Raw genomic sequence first — 16,909 nt, forward strand, 5'->3', positions numbered from 1 at the left:
TCTACCCGACACAAGCCGGCAACTCTGGGAACGACGAGCAGGAAGCGTGGCTCCTTCAGAGAAAGAGAGATTGAATCAAAACGTGCATCCATAAATGCACTTGCCAAACATTTAATGTTGCGTTTTTTGCGGGATATAACGATTGCAAACGCACGTCATTGACTTCAATGCTTGCAAAGCTCACATAAAAGTCAAAGAGTTGACCATAAAAATATATTTGTCTTTATTTTTGAAAGCACGGGAGGGAAGCTTTCAGCACAGCAGAGCATTACTGCCCTCTGCTGGTCATTATTATTAATGCGTCACTGCATTAATAAGTCATCTGGATTTGCTTTATGCAATCATTACCATCAAGGTTTTATAAATGTTAAAAAAGGTTGTTTTGAAAAAATCTGGAATATTTTATAATTAATATAATACAATATTTCTATATTTTGATACTATGAATTTAATTAAATAATAAATAAAACAAATAAAAATTTATTTGATTGCACTGTTTGTGTACAACGCACTTATATTTTATTACTGGAAATGAAAGTGCTATGTGTTTTTTTTTTTTAAAAAAAACCTCTTATAAATCTGCAAGTTTTGTGTTTTTACTATCTATAATTTGATTATATTTATGGATATGTTTTATAAAATAATTCATTTTAAAAATGAAATTGTTTCACTATGTCAACCTATGTGTAGGATCCGTCTATTTGTAGGTTTTTAAATCAGTTTGATGTAAACATATATATATTTTTATCATTATAAAATTATATATTTTGGGGAAAATATACTTTTTTTACAATTTAAAAATTTGTTACAATCTTTTAGAATTTCAAACCATTTTTAAATATGGTAATGTTAATGCTTTATGTATTTTTTCTTGAATTAAATACATTTCTGGTGTAGTTTTTGTTGTTTTGTTGTACTGTGTGTGTGTATTATTATAGTTAATATTATATTATATTGTATATATTTGTTATGTGTTTTTTTTTTCAAAAACTCTGCAAGTTTCGTGTTTTTACTATTAGTAATTTGATTATATTTATGGATATGTTTTATAAAATAATTCATTTAAAAAATGAAATTGTTCCACTGATATGTCTTGTCAATCTATGTGTAGGATCCGTCTATTAGTAGGTTTTTAGAATTTCAAACTATTTTAAATATGATAATGTTAAAGCTTTATGTATTTTTTTCTTGAATTAAATACATTTCTGGTGTAGTTTTTGTTGTTTTGTTGTACTGTGTGTGTGTGTTATTATAATTAATATTATATTATAGTGTATATATTTGATTATTGTGTTGTCTTAATACCTAAAAAGTATTTTTTTAATGAATCTAATAAAAAAATATGAAAATAAATGTAAAAAAAATGCTCTATCCCGGCATATTTAGCTGAGTCGGGTGAAAACGAGACAATGAATGGACTCCTCGTGTGTGTTGTGATTTATTGGGGAGATATCTTCCACATCTTCCCTCTTCTGAGTCAACATCCGGACTGGAGGAGAAGCTCATGTGCTTCCCGTCGGGGACGCGGTGCTTGCAGCGTCTTCTTCAAGAAAAGGTAAGAAAAATGAATATTAGATGTATTCATGTCGCTACGCTGCACTTTTTGACTTGGTGACTTTGATGGGTGCCCACCTTCGGCGCCGCAGTACTCATCACACTCGGACTTGCTGTAGAACTTGTTTCCGTTGGTCTGGCAGAAGCCGGCCTTGTAAGGAACGCACACTCCCAGGTTGGAGTCAAAGGACCAGGTGAGGGGCTGACCCGTGCACGCCTCGACCGCCAGGGGGAGCCGACACACCGCTGGGGGAGGGAGATGCCGTCATGCAGTGAGAATGAACCTTTACTCGTCATACTCATGAAAGTGTAAAAAGAAGCCAAGCGGTGCCGACCTGCAATGCGGCATCTCTGCAGGCACTCTTTCTCCGTCTGGAAGTTGTTTCCGTTGCCCAAGCAGCCTCCGTACTTGAAGAGCTGGCAGCTCAGGGAGGAGGAGTTGTAGAAGAAACGCTGGTGCATCCCGAAGCACGGCCCCGTCTCCGCTGGTAAAGTGCACGTCGCTACACGGCCAGGGAAGGAAGCCAGGTGAGATGAGCACTGACAGATGCTGGGACATGTCCACGTCTCCTACTGTCCACGTCTCCTAATGTCCACGTCTCCTACTGTCCATGTCTCTTCCTGTCCAGGTCTCCTACAACCTGTCTACGTCTCGTACTGTCCATGTCTCCTACTGTCCACGTCTCTTACAACCTGTCCACATCTCCTACTGTCCACGTCTCTTACAACCTGTCCACGTCTCCTACTGTCCACGTCTCCTACTGTCCACGTCTCCTACGACCTGTCCCCGTCTCCTATGACCTGTTCACATCTCCTACTGTCCACGTCTCCTATGACCTGTCCACGTCTCCTACTGTCCAAGTCTCCTACTGTCCTCGTCTCCTACAACAACCTGTCCACGTCTCCTACAACTTGTCCACGTCTTCTACAACCTGTCCACGTCTCCTACTGTCCACGTCTCCTACTGTCCATGTTTCTTCCAACCTGTCCACGTCTCCTACTGTCCACATCTCCTACTGTCCGCGTCTCCTACTCTCCACATCTCCTACAACCTGTCCACGTCTCTTACTGTCCACGTCTCTTACAACGTGTCCACGTCTCCTACGACCTGTTCACATCTCCTACTGTCCACGTCTCCTATGACCTGTCCATGTCTCCTACTGTCCACGTCTCGTACAACCTGTCCACGTCTCCTACTGTCCACATCTCGTACAACCTGTCCACGTCTCCTACTGTCCATGTCTCCTACGACCTGTCCCCGTCTCCTACGACCTGTCCCCGTCTCCTACTGTCCACGTCTCCTACGACCTGTCCCCGTCTCCTACGACCTGTCCCCGTCTCCTACGACCTGTCCCCGTCTCCTACTACCTGTCCCCGTCTCCTACTGTCCACATCTCCTACGACCTGTCCCCATCTCCTACGACCTGTCCCCGTCTCCTACGACCTATCCCCATCTCCTACGACCTGTCCCCGTCTCCTACTACCTGTCCCCGTCTCCTACTGTCCAAGTCTCCTACTGTCCACGTCTCCTACGACCTGTCCACGTCTCCTACAACCTGTCCCCGTCTCCTACGACCTGTCCCCGTCTCCTACTACCTGTCCCCGTCTCCTACTGTCCACATCTCCTACGACCTGTCCCCGTCTCCTACGACCTGTCCCCGTCTCCTACGACCTGTCCCCGTCTCCTACTACCTGTCCCCGTCTCCTACTGTCCACATCTCCTACGACCTGTCCCCGTCTCCTACGACCTGTCCCCGTCTCCTACGACCTGTCCCCGTCTCCTACTGTCCAAGTCTCCTACTGTCCACGTCTCCTACCTGAGTCGTTGAAGTTCAGCGTGTCGTCACCAGAACCGTCCATGTCTGCGAGAGCCATCACCACGTCCCTTTTCACCCTCTGTAACTCACACACACATGCAGTGTACTTATGCAATACTATACTATACTATACTATACTATACTATACTATACTATACTATACTATACTATACTATACTATACTATACTATACTATACTATACTATCTTATATAAGAAGATCAGGGAAGCACTAGTTTCTTCTCATGGTCATATTTGACTACGATGTTATTTATTACGATATGGCCACTAAGTGAAGTACCTGAAGCTCAAGCTCAACCGTGGGCGCTGCCACCTTCTCGCCAGGGATGCAGTCACCTGAGACCACATTGGAACAAGTCATGAAACACAGAAGCTGCTTTTAAATATGTTTTAAATCAATCATGCATCATTGATATGTTTTGCCCTTGCGCCATGTATGGACAAGCACTGACTGTCAAAGAGCACCACTGGTGGCACATGGGCTCCGCCTAGTGGTACTCAGGAGAAGTACAGATTTAAAGGAAAACTCATGATATTACAGACATACACCTTTGTGAAATAATAAAAAGAGTAAATAATAAGTAAAGTAAGTAATGAGTAAAATAAAATAAAATAAAATAATGACATCAAAGACAGCTGGGGGAGGCTCCGGCACCCATTGTGAGGATAAGCGGTAGAAAATGAATAAACATCTGAAATATTAATGTTTGACTAAATGTGTTTGCTTAAATTATGGAACTGTCTGAAATAAAATAAAATAAAATAAAATAAAATAAAATAAAATAAAATAAAATAAAATAAAATAAAATAAAATAAAATAAAATAAAATAAAAAAAATATTGAATGAAATTCTAGAGTTAGAAATATGAGTATTCAGGTTTGATTCTAATTATAACAATTTTGGAGTCATTTGAAATATTAATGTTAAAATAAAACACAACTAGAATCAAATCAAATAAAAATAGATACAATATTTCATTTAAATTAAAACAATAAAATAATAACATTTTACTCAGTTCTGGAGCCATATGAAATATTAATGTTTAATTCATATGAAACACAATAAAATACAATTTTATCAAATTCTGGAGTATATGAAATATTAATGCTTAACTTAAATAATAGAACAAAGTTAAAAAATTGAATTCCGGTGTAAATGAAAGGACTGTTTACAATAAAATACCATTTTTTTACATTTTGTAGCCATATGAAATATGAATGTTAAGTGAAATACTGAAATGAAAATAAAATGGTGTAAAAGTGTGGTCACAGGTTTTGATACAGGAAGCATGTACCATGGACTCCATCATCACCCACAATTATGAATTATGAAGTATGACAACAATACCTTTGTTGCTTTTAATGACAATGGTGTCGTCCGTCATGCCCTGCTCTCTAACCAGCGTCTTGAAGTCATCCATCACCGTGTCCCTCACCTCCATGCTTCTACCTGAGGATGATGGAGCAGTTAGGCTGAGAAGGAGCAGACCAAGTGTGTATACGTTTCATATACGCACTGAAAAGCTTCACTGTGGTGACGTTATGGCCTGGCGGCTTCTCCTTGACCGAGATGATGATGGCGTACTCGTCGTAATTGGTGTGGACCACGTAGGCGTCCACGTCAGTGGCCCATTCTGTAAGAGGAGGTTGAACGTGAAGGAAAGTCATCCACACTGAGAAAGAGAAACGTACTCTCAACATAATAGTTGAAGCGTCCTGGTGTTGCCGTCAGGCGATATTCTCCACTGCTCTCCTGACAGCTTCCATGTCTGCACACACGGTCATCACAATCACACGTGCACAACATGTCAAATGTAGACAAAAGCAACATGCGGCACAGCTTTCTTTAATATTGGGAGGTAGGACCATTTTCTGCATGTGTGAATGCTAAGTGTTAGCCTGCTAATGTTAGCACACTAACATTTTGTTTGCTATTTTCAAGGGTACACACATATTACAACACTTACCACTATCATGCTAGGTGTTAGCATGATAACATTAGCATGCTAGCATGACTCACATGTTAAGATTAGCGTAGTTAGCACTTAGCACTTAGCACATTATAACATTGCTGGCATGCTAACATGGGCATAGTAGCGTATTGATGCATTTTCATTGGTAGACTCTATTGTGCTAGGTGTTGGCATGCTAACACTATCATGTTAGCATTGTTAGCATGCCAACATGATCATACTAGCATTTTTTGCAATGTTTATGAATATGAACTTAAGCAGACACTTAGTGCTATCACACTAGGTGTTTTTCATTAATTTTTTTCAAAAATGTTTGTAAATGTTTATTTCATTCATTCATTTTATATATCTTGTCTTCACGAGGGTCGTGGGTATGCTGGAGCCTATCCCAGCTGTCTTAGGGCAAGAGGCGGGGTACGCCCTGAACTTGTTGCCAGCCAATCACAGGGCACATATAGACAAACAACCATTCACACCTATGGACAATTTGGAGTCACCATGCATGTTTTCGGAATGTGGGGAAAAAAATCGAACCCAGGTCTCCTAGCCCCTAACTTTTTTAAATTAAAAAAATGTTTTTTTAGAATTTAAATTTTTTTCACTTCTGGTCATTACTTATTTTATTTCATTGACATGACAATGGCATCCATCAAACATAAAATGGACAGTTTCCAGTCTAAAGGATGCTGACATCTTCTAGTTTATGGTGACTCCTGTGCCAAACATTGCCCCCTGTTGGCATTATGCGGTATAACAATAACAACATTCTGTTTCTGCACAAAAGCAAAAGTGTGTGTGACATACATACAACTTACTTGAGTTTAGTTCGAAACATTTCCAGTTTATCCTGGCTGGTTCCTCTCTGCAGCAGCAGCTTGCCGATGGCCGACTGGCTTCTGTGGTGTTGAATGTGGGGGCACGTGGTCGCCTCGGCAACATCGTGCCAAGTCCCCAAAAACTGTCAGGAAAACATAGGGTGATGTCACATGTTACATTTTACTAGCAGGAATCATAGCCAATAGCATCATCATCATCATCATCATCATCATCATCATCATCATCAGCATCAGCATCAAGTGCTTTCCAATTAGTAGAAAACAATCGAAACCCTGGACACGTTGAAAGTTTTTGTTGAAATGACACATAAAAATGACAAAATGGCAAAAATTGTGGTAAAGATAATCATTACTGGAATTTACCAAATTTAATACATTTTCCTGATTTGGTTGGAAAAAGTAAGTGCAATTGTCAGCACTGTTGTTAAACGATTCTGGTAATCCTGGTAATCCTGGTAATCCTGGTAATCCTGGTAATCCTGGTCTGCCTCATTTCTTTAATAATGTACATTAATAATGTACGTCATCATGTAACATTAACTTATGTTTAAACCTGATGAATTAAACATATTCTCAACCACTATTATAAAGGATCCTGGTAATCCTGGTAATCATGTTTCAGGTCATTTCATTATTAACATACTTAACATACAAACATACAAACCTGATCTTATGGAACAAATAAACATATTCTTCAGCACCATTTTAAAGGATCCTGGTAATCCTGGTAATCCTGGTAATCATGTTTCACATCATTTTTTTACTAACATGCTTTGTGCATGTTTAAACTTGATCTTATGGAACAATTAAACATATTCTTCAGCACCATTCTAAAGGAACCTGGTAATACTGGTAATCATGTTTCACTTCATTTCTTTACTAACATACTTTGTGCATGTTTAAGCCAGATCACCATTCTAAATAATCCTGGTAATCATGTTTCACATCATTTCTTTAATAACGTACTTTGTGCATGTTTAAACCTGATCTTATGGAACAATTAAACATATTTTTCAGCACCATTCTAAAGGATCCTGGTAATCATGCTTCACTTCATTTCTTTAATAATGTAATAATGCATGTTTAAACCCGATCTTATGGAACAATTAAACATTCTTTAGCACCATTCTAAATAATCTTGGTAATCCTGGTAATCATATTTTTTGTCTTTTTTAAAAAACATCCTTGGCACATTTTAAAAACTGATTTTAGCAAACAATCAAATGTTATCTTTAGCACCTTTCCAAGGGGTCATGGTAATCGTGGTTATTTGTGGCATACACAACATTCCTGTACACCAGGGATTCTCAACTGGTGGATGGGTCGAGACTCGAAATACCTTCGTCAAAAATGCCATCCAAATATATAGCTGATGTCTGGCTTGTCTATTACATTTACCACATCCTGGTAATCATGTGTTACCTCATTTCCTTTACAATGTACTGTAGCACACATTTAAAATCGATCTTATCAAACGATTAAATGCATTATTCAGCACAATTACAAAGGATCCTGGTAATCACGTTCCTCCTCCTTTAATTAAAGGAATGTTTAAAATTGATCTTACTGAACAATTAAATGCATTCTTTAGCACCATTCTAGAGGATGTTGGTAATCCTGGTAATCATGTTCCTCCTCAGTTCTTTAATCTTTAATTGAACAAGTAAACACATCAAACAATTATCAAACAACTAAACGCTTTCTGTAGCACCTTTCCAAAGGATCCTGGTAATGCTGGTAATATGTGGCACATTTACCACATCCTGGTAATCACGCTTCATATTATTTCTTCAATAATGTACTTTGTGCATGTTTAAAACCACTCTTATGGGACAATGTAACCTTTCTAAAGGATTCTGGTAATCCTGGTAAAGTTTGAGCAAGACTTGCATAAAGCTATACTTTCTTGTGTCATATATGGAGCTAAAAAAAACACGCAGTTACCAAAGAAAAATTCACTGAAATATGTGCGGCATATGAGACGGTGGCACTCACCCTGGTTAGATCAAAGTTCTCCTGGGTGGGGTACAGAGGTTCTACGGCAATGGGGAGTGCCTGGGTGGTCCAGGTCCCCACCAGGACTAGCAGAGGAAGTAGAACCACAGCTTTCTGCATGCTTGCTTTCAGGCTGTCAGCGGTGTGCTTGTCTCTGTGAGGAATGGAATGATGTTGGGATTCCCAGCAAAAGCACCATGGAGCGGGGGTGGTGGGGAGGGGGGTGCATTGACCCGTGTTACAGAACAAACATGCTAAAGAGCAAAGTTCTGATGGTCGATGGTGGACATCAGGTGTTTGGCAAAATGAACAAATCAATATATGATCATTAATGAGTAACGAATGAATGTATGCTGTTATACATTCAAGTACATCGTTGATGTTCCACTTAGTTCCCTTAGTTCCACTTTAGGATCCAAACATGAACACACCTGGATCCACCCGCCCAATAAGCCTTTGCTTGTTTTAATGCTAGTAAATTACACCTGGCTACACTGTATGGAACCCGCCTGTTTCAGCCAGCCCTGCGCTGGGCTTGAACACATGACCTTCAAAATGGGAGACGAGAGCGATGACCGCTTGGACTGTCAACCCAACGTTCAGCGCAGCTCTTAAGGCTGAGGGGGTGAGGTTTGCCAATGTACACTTGCACAGCCACATTGGCTGGCATCCATTACAAATACAGTCATGTGACCATTTGGGTAAGTTCATTGTCCATAAATCATTGAGCATTTGAAGAGCTTGCAACCAAAAGGCGCTAAATCCATTTTGACTGATTTCGAGAAAATCAATGATTTTTAATTACGCACATATCGATCTATTTGGTCATCAAAAAATCCCATAAAAATCCTGCACACACCATGTATTTTATATATTTTTTTAAATAATTTTTTTTTTGGGATTTAGCACCTTTTGGCTGAAATGATGGATTTAGCGCCTTTTGGCTGAAATAAATTTGAAGTCACCTTTAACTTCTTCAATGGCATTGTTGTAAAAGAATGTAAGGTGCTTTAATGTGCTATGCTAATAAAATAATTACAACACAGAAGCCAATCTCAACATACAATACACCCCCCCACCCACACACACACACACATGCACTCGTTCACCTTCACACATTACAGACACAATATGTTACAACCTACCACTAGTACACTGTTACTGATAAAATTTTGTTACGATTATATAGCACACATCCACATTCCATGATGATCATCTTTAACACAACTCAACATACCCAATTATATAAGACAATGGTACAAGACATGTCATACATTGCAGGTGCATTCAACCTGTAGGCTGCAGTAGAGCGACACATGAAAAATAACAATTTGCAGACAATAATACCAATTTTATTAAAAGCAGTGCTCATATTTGACTGCACCATGAAGGTGACAGTGACAAAAATCATCTCATTACAAACTCTTTACATTGTAAAGAGCCACACGCACATCAATTCCCTAACACCAAATGGCACATATGGGACTGAATCAAACACAAAATTTCAACTCACCTTCACCGCTATTTGATCTCCTTTTAGCCTTGTTTTTCTTCCATTCTCCTTCATTCTTCTGTCTTTTCCTTGGGTTATTTGTTATATCAGCTAGCTCATTCATGGTAAAACTGCACTAGGATTGTATAAATTGCAGTATTTTTGCGACTTTGTATTCGATCAAAATGTACACAAATAAAACAGGATGCGCACTGATACTGGCTTTCTGTATGTACAGTGCCAATTGTATTCTTCTCTCTGATTGGTCAGATTATCAATAGATGGGAAACTTGGGCCAATCAGAATAAAGAATAAAGAAAGCGATTTAGCTCCTTTTGGTTGAAATCTGAAATGGAAATAGCGCCTTTTGGTTGAAAGCATAAATTTCATATCACTTTTTTCATATTTTTAAAAATGATTTCAAGACCAAAATATGTGATTTGGATACACATGACAGAGGTCTATTAAACTCATGAAAAACATGCAACTTAGTGAAAATTGGATTTAGCGCCTTTTGGTTGCAAGCTCTTCATTTGTATAATCACGATAACCATAGAGGGCGCCGTCACTGCAACATCCGCTCATGTGCTTGTGTAATCTTTGTCATCCGTCAATCTATTTCCCGGCAGCTACAGACCGTAACAAGAGTTCATAATCATTTCTGAAATGTCAAAAAGGATGCATGAATTTTCATATGCACGTATGAAAAGTTCTGGTTTCATTAAAGATGATGTCGTTTCTCATTCCATGTTTTTGGACCAGGGCCTTGAAGTCTTTCAGCATCGCAGGCCTCACATCCAAAGATCGAGCTGCTGAAAGTAAAATTATAGTCAGACTAGTCTTGTAAATATAGAAATTGTTTTTATACAACATACGGTAGGAACAGTAGGAATTGTTTTGGTGCTTGCATAAATATATTGTTTTTGTTAGGTGTATGCTCCTAAATGCTATTACAACATTGGTTCTGCTGCTCTACGATTGGCTGGCGACCAGTCCAGGGTGTGCCCCGCCTCTCGCCCGAAGTCAGCTGGGATAGGCTTCAGAATCCCACCTCGACGCGCTACGTTTTCCTTCTTCACTTTCTCATGCACTCCACATCATAATTCAAGTCAAGAAATATACAGTATATATATTTGAGAATTTGAAGCCTCACTATAAAGTTTGAAGATGGTGGTTTTGTTCTGTGATGTTCTCTCCGTGCTCAGCAGACCCATCATTGCGTACCCGTCATAGTCGGTATGAACCACGTAGGCGCCAACGTCCACCCCAAGCCCTTTACGGACACAGTGTGTTAAAAGTCAGCAAATTTGTGTGAATTCAAAGGGAGGAGACTTACTTGCAACATAGTAGAGAAACTTCCCTGCTGTCTCTGTGGTAGCGTACTGCATGGACGTCTGCTGGCATGAACCATTCCTACACGCAAAACAATCACATGAGCTCATGTAGCACGCTAACCTGCTAGCATGATGGTCTCACCTGAAAGTAGCGGACGTCACTGTGAGGTTCACATGATCCGATCGCTTCAAGTCCAAAGCAACAACACCCGGGTTTGCCTTCTTCTTGCTGGTGTAATGTGGACAATCAGAGACCACGGCCACCTCATACCACCTCCCCACAAACTGGAAAGAGCACAGTCATCATCAAGCATGCATGCAAAAACAGCAAAAACTCACCTGCTCCACGTCAAAGTTCTCCTGGGGCAGCAAAGCGAGTCCATGCAGGATCCACGGACACGTAAAAACCAGCAGAGACGAGAAAATCCAAACTGTACGAGGCATAGTCTTCATCCTGGCTCTCAATACCGCGCACGGCCTGCAAAGATGACTTGTGGGTGGGGGGGCAAAGGTCGTTAGCATTTGTAGCTACCGATCAATACATAGCTTGTCAGATTCGTCACTTATACAGAGGTACAAGTGAAACTGGGCTATCTCCTGTCCATACATATATGACATGCACATACTACATACACACTGTACATATACAATACCACCCAATATGGCAGGACAGGATGACTGGGTGAAACAAGGTGCCATCCTGTTTACTCATGTTTGGAGCTCATCAACAAACTTTAGGGATGCATAAGAACATAAAAAGAACATCATTCAAAAGTCACTTTTCCATAAGCGGGGACTTTTCAAGGCTCCTGACAAGCAAACGCTGCCCCCTTCTGGTCACGTAGGGACCTTGGCCTTCCTTGGCCTGAAGGCACTACTAAACAGCACAAGGAACATTCATTCATTCATTTTCTACCGCTTATCCTCACGAGGGTCGCAGGCGTGCTGCAGCCTATCACAGCTGTCTTCAGGCGAGAGGCGGGGTCCACCCTGGACTGGTGGCCAGCCAATCACAGGGCACATATAGACAAACAACCATTCACACTCACATTCATACCTATGGACAATTTGGAGTGGCCAATGAAGCTAGCATGTTTTTGGAATGTGGGAGGAAACCGGAGTACCCGAAGAAAACACACACAGGGAGAACACAGGAGGAACAATGAAGTCCCAAAATGAGGGGTGTCCAAAGTGTATTTGCAGCCTGTAGCACATTCAAAAACTATACACTAATAAAGAAACTAAATTAAGTAAACTAAAACAACAGCCACAGTGAGCTTGTCAACCAACTGCTGGAGGTCATAATACTATAGCAATATAACGGTCTGACTCACAGTGTCATATTACAAACAACACTTGAGTCATCACCCAGCGACTTAACCCTCAAAAGGTACACCAGAAAAATATAGCATGTAATAATACTGTACATTTCTCATCAAGGCATTGCATCTGAGAAACGCATTCATTGGGGTGCTGCAATGACGTCAGTCTCCCTCTAGGATTTGTGCACCGGCTCTCTCTGGTGGACAGAAGCAGCTTCTTGCCCACCATTTAATTAAATTTGAATGAAATTGGTAATGGGTAAATGAGTAAACTAACATATTGGCTTTTTTCATTTAAACTCGTATTGCTACACGTTTGCATATTTCTGAGGTATAACCTTTGAGTGTTAAGCTGCTGTGTGATGAGTTCATGTGTGATGTTTGTGAGGTGAAAACAGGTATCTGTTCTGGAGAGTAAAGATTGCAATTTCCAATGGGTTGACAAGCTCATCATGAGTTTCTTTAAATTTTATTTTATGGCTCCTGATTGGCTCCTGTCAAATAAAGAGCTGCCTGGTCGTATAGAATATTTCACCTATACGACAAAGCTGAGATGCACTTTTTTCTTCAAATATTTTGAACTTCTTAGCATGTCTACATGTGTTGCTTTACAGAATATCAAAGTGGAAAAACCTTTGGACACCCCTGCACAAAATACCACACCCACCGTGTCACATCTGGAAAAGTCATCCTCAGACAGCCTTTGATGGATTTATTATTGTTTATTTGGCAAGACAGCTCATAAAGCTTTACTGGTAAGTGAATGCAGGAAAGGGTGCATAGGAACCTGAAAGACAACACATTGATGAGTTGGGTGGGCTTCATATCAATAATAATGTCAGTAAGCTCACCTAGCGGCCAGATGGCGATGGAGGGCAGTTCTCTGTGGGTTTCATATAAAAACGATCACATAGCAAGAAAAGAATAAATTATACAGTTGATGGATAATATGGTTCTGGCCTTGCATACCTGCAGGCGGCGGTGTGAGAATGGCCTCTCTGGGGAATCCTCGTGCCAAAGCAAAGGCTTTAAACTTGGTAATGATGTCATTTCTCAGCCTCTGAGAGCGCCCTGCAAGCAAGTACACACACATGTAAATATGGAGGTATAGACACTGTGTGTAGTACTGTATGTGTCTCACCATAAAGGGCCACCTGTGTGTACTCTCTGTGGAAAACTTTGTGTTTCAGCACGAGAGCATAGTCGCTGTAGTTTGTCTCCACCACCGTGATGTCCTTCACCATGTTGTGACCTGACATGAAACGGCATTCTTTTATTCATATTGCTGGGAAATACTGGGAGCTTTGCATTGCGCAGTTTTTCCAAGTTTTTTTTTTATAATAACATGATGCTTAGCATTGGTTTTCAGGTACTGAAATGATATTTAGATATATATATACATATTGCAATACTTTTTATTTAGTTTATATGTCATTATAAAATTGTTTAAAATAAATAAATACAATATAAAAATAAATAACATTTAAATAAATAATAAAATCAATCTTTCAAGGAGAAAAAAAGGTCTACATTTTACAAAAACAAGGACCTCATATTGTGAAAAAATTGCTGTAATCTTACAGGAAAAGAAATCTCATAATTCCAAGAAAAAACATTTAAAAGTCTTTTTATTTGGCACTGTATTATTATATGTCACCAATACATTTCTATTGATATCTAGAAAGTTACTCATCAATTTTGCAAATCAGTCAAAATGATTCCTCCAGTTTTTATTTGTTTTCTATGTTTCTAGTATTTGTATTTATTTTCTATTTATTATTATCACGGTGTTCCTATTTTAATACTTTGTATTTGTAATTGTATTTCCATTTATATTATTTATTTATTTATATATTTTTATTTATATACACTTCACAAGCTATATAGTAGAACTTGAAAAAAATATTTCAAGTTTTTTTTTCTTTGGAATACCTTCTGTTTCTCTTCACACAGGAAGTAAACAAAATTGAAATTACAAACAAAATATGGTAAGAAAAAAAAGAAAAGGTGTTAACATGTGAAACATATGGTGTGAATTCAGTAATTCAGTCAGTAATTAATAAAAAAAAACAAATACAAAATAATATAGATAATAATAGAACAATTGCATACTCTATTAATCTAACATTTTTCCCATCCACACAAAATGAGGACTTTTTGGTTATTTTCCGAGACAAAATGTGACGTACGTGTGCTGAAGTAGGTGAACTGTCCTGGAACAGTCGTCTTCTCATAGTAGTACATCTTACTGCGACACCCTGCAGGCCTGACACACACACACACACACACGTCAATAAGCCAGTCCTGCGTTGGTCATTGAAGGCGTCATTGATGAATAAAACACATGGTGTTTGACTCACGTGGCGTCCCACATTGTGAGATTGACGTTGCCGTTCGCTTGCGTGGTGACCATGCCCACAGAGGCCCTCAACTTGTCTCTGTAAGGGACAAAGCTCGGCGAGTCATACGCCAGGCCCACGCGGTACCATTTCCCTGCAAACTTTACACAACACACACACACGCTATGAACTTCTCTTTTTTTGTAGTTCCCCCAATAACATTATTTGCATTAAAAAATCTTCTGGGTGTAGTTACTGTGTTCTGCAAGCGTTGTTGCTACCATTTAAGGTAGTGCTCAAGGTCATTCGCCGTATCAGCAGAATTTAAGCAAACATCAGCAAGGCGGCAAAAAGTAGCAACGTCATCTCCCCATATTGGCGGCGTGCTCAATCAACGCCATTACTCTATGCTAGCAGCTGGTAAGACAACATAAAACATTCAACTAAATTGGCATTAACACGCTAAAGTACTATTACCAGAATATAATCAATAAAAATATGTTAGCAAAGTGTAAATAAAATGTCATCAAAGCCCCAACAGGCACCATTAGTTTATGTTAGCAACATGCTAAACAAATGTCATTCAACTATGTTAGCAACACGCTAAATGGTAGATAATCAAATGATGTTGTTTGATGACGTGTTCATGAAGCCATGACGCATTAATATAACAGTTGGCTTAATATGAAAACAATGAGTCTTTTTCTGTTGTCTGTGATTACATATTTGTTGATTTGGAAAGAGTTTTTAATTCCGCGATGGCGACTCGTCTTTTGAAAATAAAATACTACCATCCGGTCCTAGCTAATGTTGCTTGTCCTATAAGTAAACAGTCATATCATAATTCATGTGATGCTCTTAATTTGAAGTTTCAATGTACACATCCGCTCTCAACGCGGAAGTAGCGGAAGTATAACGCTCTTAAATGCAAACAGTTTTGCGTTATTGTATTATGGGATGCCTTCAAGTGTAACTTGTATGCATGTTTAAATAAAATTAAACAATTACCATTACCATCTCGCAAAACATTAGAGAGCACTGGCAAAAATCCCATGCCCTCGGGAACTCGGTAGTTTCTCTTAATTGTGGTCAATTTCAACGAAATGTTACGTTTTCTGTCCGTGTTTGACACATTTAAACTTCACCGCTGTTTGTTAGCTCCACTTAGCGTTAGTTAGCATGTTAGTTAGCTAGCCCTAGTAAAGTTTGATAGTTAGCTCGCCTGACAGCGCTTTTAAAATGTATAGTATAGCATATAAACAAGTTAAGTATTTTGGAAATACACACAAAAAAACGCACCCGCTGCAGGTTGAAGTCCCTCTGCGGCCTGACTTCGGTGTGCGGCGTCGCCGTGGCCAACATCGCCATGACGACAGCCACCACGGCGGTCCTCATGATGCTGGCGAAGGAAGCGAAGAAGAAAGGCTGCATGCCTAAAGAGGAGCGAGTGAACTGAGTGGCCTGAAGTTTAGTCTTTGCAGCAATATTTACTTTTTACCCCCAACTGGGGGCCGCCACCCCCTCCGCTTGCCAGCCAATCACGACGGAGGAGCGGTCTGGGGGAACAGTGGTCAAGTGTGTGTTGCCAAAACAAGCATCTGCAAGGCCGCCCATGATTAGTAAATCATGGCTGTGGTTTGTTTTATAATCTTTATTATCAACAAACAAGTCAAAGTCATCAGCTGAGGGCCCACGTGAGCAACTCATAAGATAGCCAAACACTTCTTTTGCTGTCAGGAGGGTTTGGGTCATGGGGCTTTCACACTTCTTTAAAGCAAAGCGTTTTACCACAACTACCATCTAAAAAGGATTTTAGAATCACAAAATATTTGATTACAAATTTCAGTGACTCCTGTACAGTCAAACCTCAGTTTTCCTACGCCCCACTTTTTGATTGATTTGGATTTGGTGAAAAATTTGCCTTTGATTTTTGTAGAATATTGTCCATAACAAGTGGTCATCGTACGGGAATTCATTCATTTCTCATTTATAAGGATTTTACCTTGTTTCCAGGATATGAGGCTATTATTCTCTATCTATATTATATTATATTATATCTATATTAAATGTTCTTTTGTATCATATTTTTGAATATGTAGCTGTCTCAAATATTTTATTTCATTTCAATTTCAAGAGGTTAAAATGTCTTTTTAAAATATTTTTATTGTAGTTTATATATTTGTATTTAATGCATTTTTAAAAACAAAATAAATGAAATATAAAAAAA

The 16,909-nt window shown here is 39.3% G+C and overlaps 3 protein-coding genes across 5 annotated transcripts; all 3 read right to left on the reverse strand.

The window, feature by feature from the left end:
- Window positions 1-1,425: 1,425 nt before the first annotated feature.
- LOC131107550 (protein AMBP-like) lies at window positions 1,426-8,370 on the reverse strand. 2 transcript variants are annotated; one of them, XM_058057687.2, is made up of 10 exons: window positions 8,196-8,370; window positions 6,180-6,322; window positions 5,084-5,160; window positions 4,909-5,025; window positions 4,740-4,841; window positions 3,672-3,727; window positions 3,372-3,450; window positions 1,890-2,057; window positions 1,633-1,800; window positions 1,426-1,540 (listed from the first exon to the last, which is right to left on the reverse strand). In XM_058057687.2, the coding sequence occupies exons 1-10, from the start codon at window positions 8,313-8,315 to the stop codon at window positions 1,503-1,505; spliced, it is 1,068 nt and encodes a 355-aa protein (XP_057913670.2). In that variant the 5' UTR covers window positions 8,316-8,370; the 3' UTR covers window positions 1,426-1,502. The 2 variants fall into 2 exon arrangements, with proteins under 2 accessions (XP_057913670.2, XP_057913669.2); XM_058057686.2 differs by having other exon boundaries at window positions 1,426-1,543.
- Window positions 8,371-9,585: 1,215 nt separating this feature from the next.
- On the reverse strand, window positions 9,586-11,540 carry LOC131107552 (protein AMBP-like). Of its 2 annotated transcripts, none has more exons than XM_078798993.1 (5): window positions 11,361-11,540; window positions 11,164-11,306; window positions 11,024-11,100; window positions 10,912-10,960; window positions 9,586-10,496 (listed from the first exon to the last, which is right to left on the reverse strand). In XM_078798993.1, the coding sequence occupies exons 1-5, from the start codon at window positions 11,472-11,474 to the stop codon at window positions 10,409-10,411; spliced, it is 471 nt and encodes a 156-aa protein (XP_078655119.1). In that variant the 5' UTR covers window positions 11,475-11,540; the 3' UTR covers window positions 9,586-10,408. The 2 variants fall into 2 exon arrangements, with proteins under 2 accessions (XP_078655119.1, XP_057913671.2); XM_058057688.2 differs by having other exon boundaries at window positions 10,841-10,960; window positions 11,361-11,533.
- Window positions 11,541-13,045: 1,505 nt separating this feature from the next.
- LOC131107553 (lipocalin-like) lies at window positions 13,046-16,153 on the reverse strand. Its single transcript, XM_058057690.2, has 7 exons — window positions 15,982-16,153; window positions 14,704-14,843; window positions 14,533-14,609; window positions 13,485-13,595; window positions 13,313-13,414; window positions 13,195-13,226; window positions 13,046-13,130 (listed from the first exon to the last, which is right to left on the reverse strand). The coding sequence occupies exons 1-6, from the start codon at window positions 16,111-16,113 to the stop codon at window positions 13,195-13,197; spliced, it is 594 nt and encodes a 197-aa protein (XP_057913673.2). The 5' UTR covers window positions 16,114-16,153; the 3' UTR covers window positions 13,046-13,130.
- Window positions 16,154-16,909: the final 756 nt, after the last annotated feature.

This window comes from Doryrhamphus excisus, linkage group LG19, assembly GCF_037039965.1.
Source record: "Doryrhamphus excisus strain RoL-2023G ecotype Guam linkage group LG19, RoL_Dexc_Guam_v1.1, whole genome shotgun sequence".
NCBI lineage: Eukaryota > Metazoa > Chordata > Actinopteri > Syngnathiformes > Syngnathidae > Doryrhamphus > Doryrhamphus excisus.

Bases quoted from the DNA above. Each gene is read 5' to 3' on its own strand.
- LOC131107550 (XM_058057686.2), bottom strand. From the start codon at position 8,315: ATGCAGAAAGCTGTGGTTCTACTTCCTCTGCTAGTCCTGGTGGGGACC. The intron at 6,323-8,195 runs GTGAGTGCCACC...TTTTCCTGACAG, and splicing joins AGAACTTTGATCTAACCAGG to TTTTTGGGGACTTGGCACGA. The intron at 2,058-3,371 runs GTAGGAGACGTG...CTGGCCGTGTAG, and splicing joins GCTGAACTTCAACGACTCAG to CGACGTGCACTTTACCAGCG.
- LOC131107552 (XM_058057688.2), bottom strand. From the start codon at position 11,474: ATGAAGACTATGCCTCGTACAGTTTGGATTTTCTCGTCTCTGCTGGTT. The intron at 11,307-11,360 runs GTGAGTTTTTGC...TGCTCTTTCCAG, and splicing joins AGAACTTTGACGTGGAGCAG to TTTGTGGGGAGGTGGTATGA. The intron at 11,101-11,163 runs GTGAGACCATCA...TTTTGCGTGTAG, and splicing joins GTGACGTCCGCTACTTTCAG to GAATGGTTCATGCCAGCAGA.
- LOC131107553 (XM_058057690.2), bottom strand. From the start codon at position 16,113: ATGCAGCCTTTCTTCTTCGCTTCCTTCGCCAGCATCATGAGGACCGCC. The intron at 14,844-15,981 runs GTGCGTTTTTTT...TGTTGTGTAAAG, and splicing joins GGGACTTCAACCTGCAGCGG to TTTGCAGGGAAATGGTACCG. The intron at 13,227-13,312 runs GTATGCAAGGCC...TGAAACCCACAG, and splicing joins TCTCACACCGCCGCCTGCAG to AGAACTGCCCTCCATCGCCA.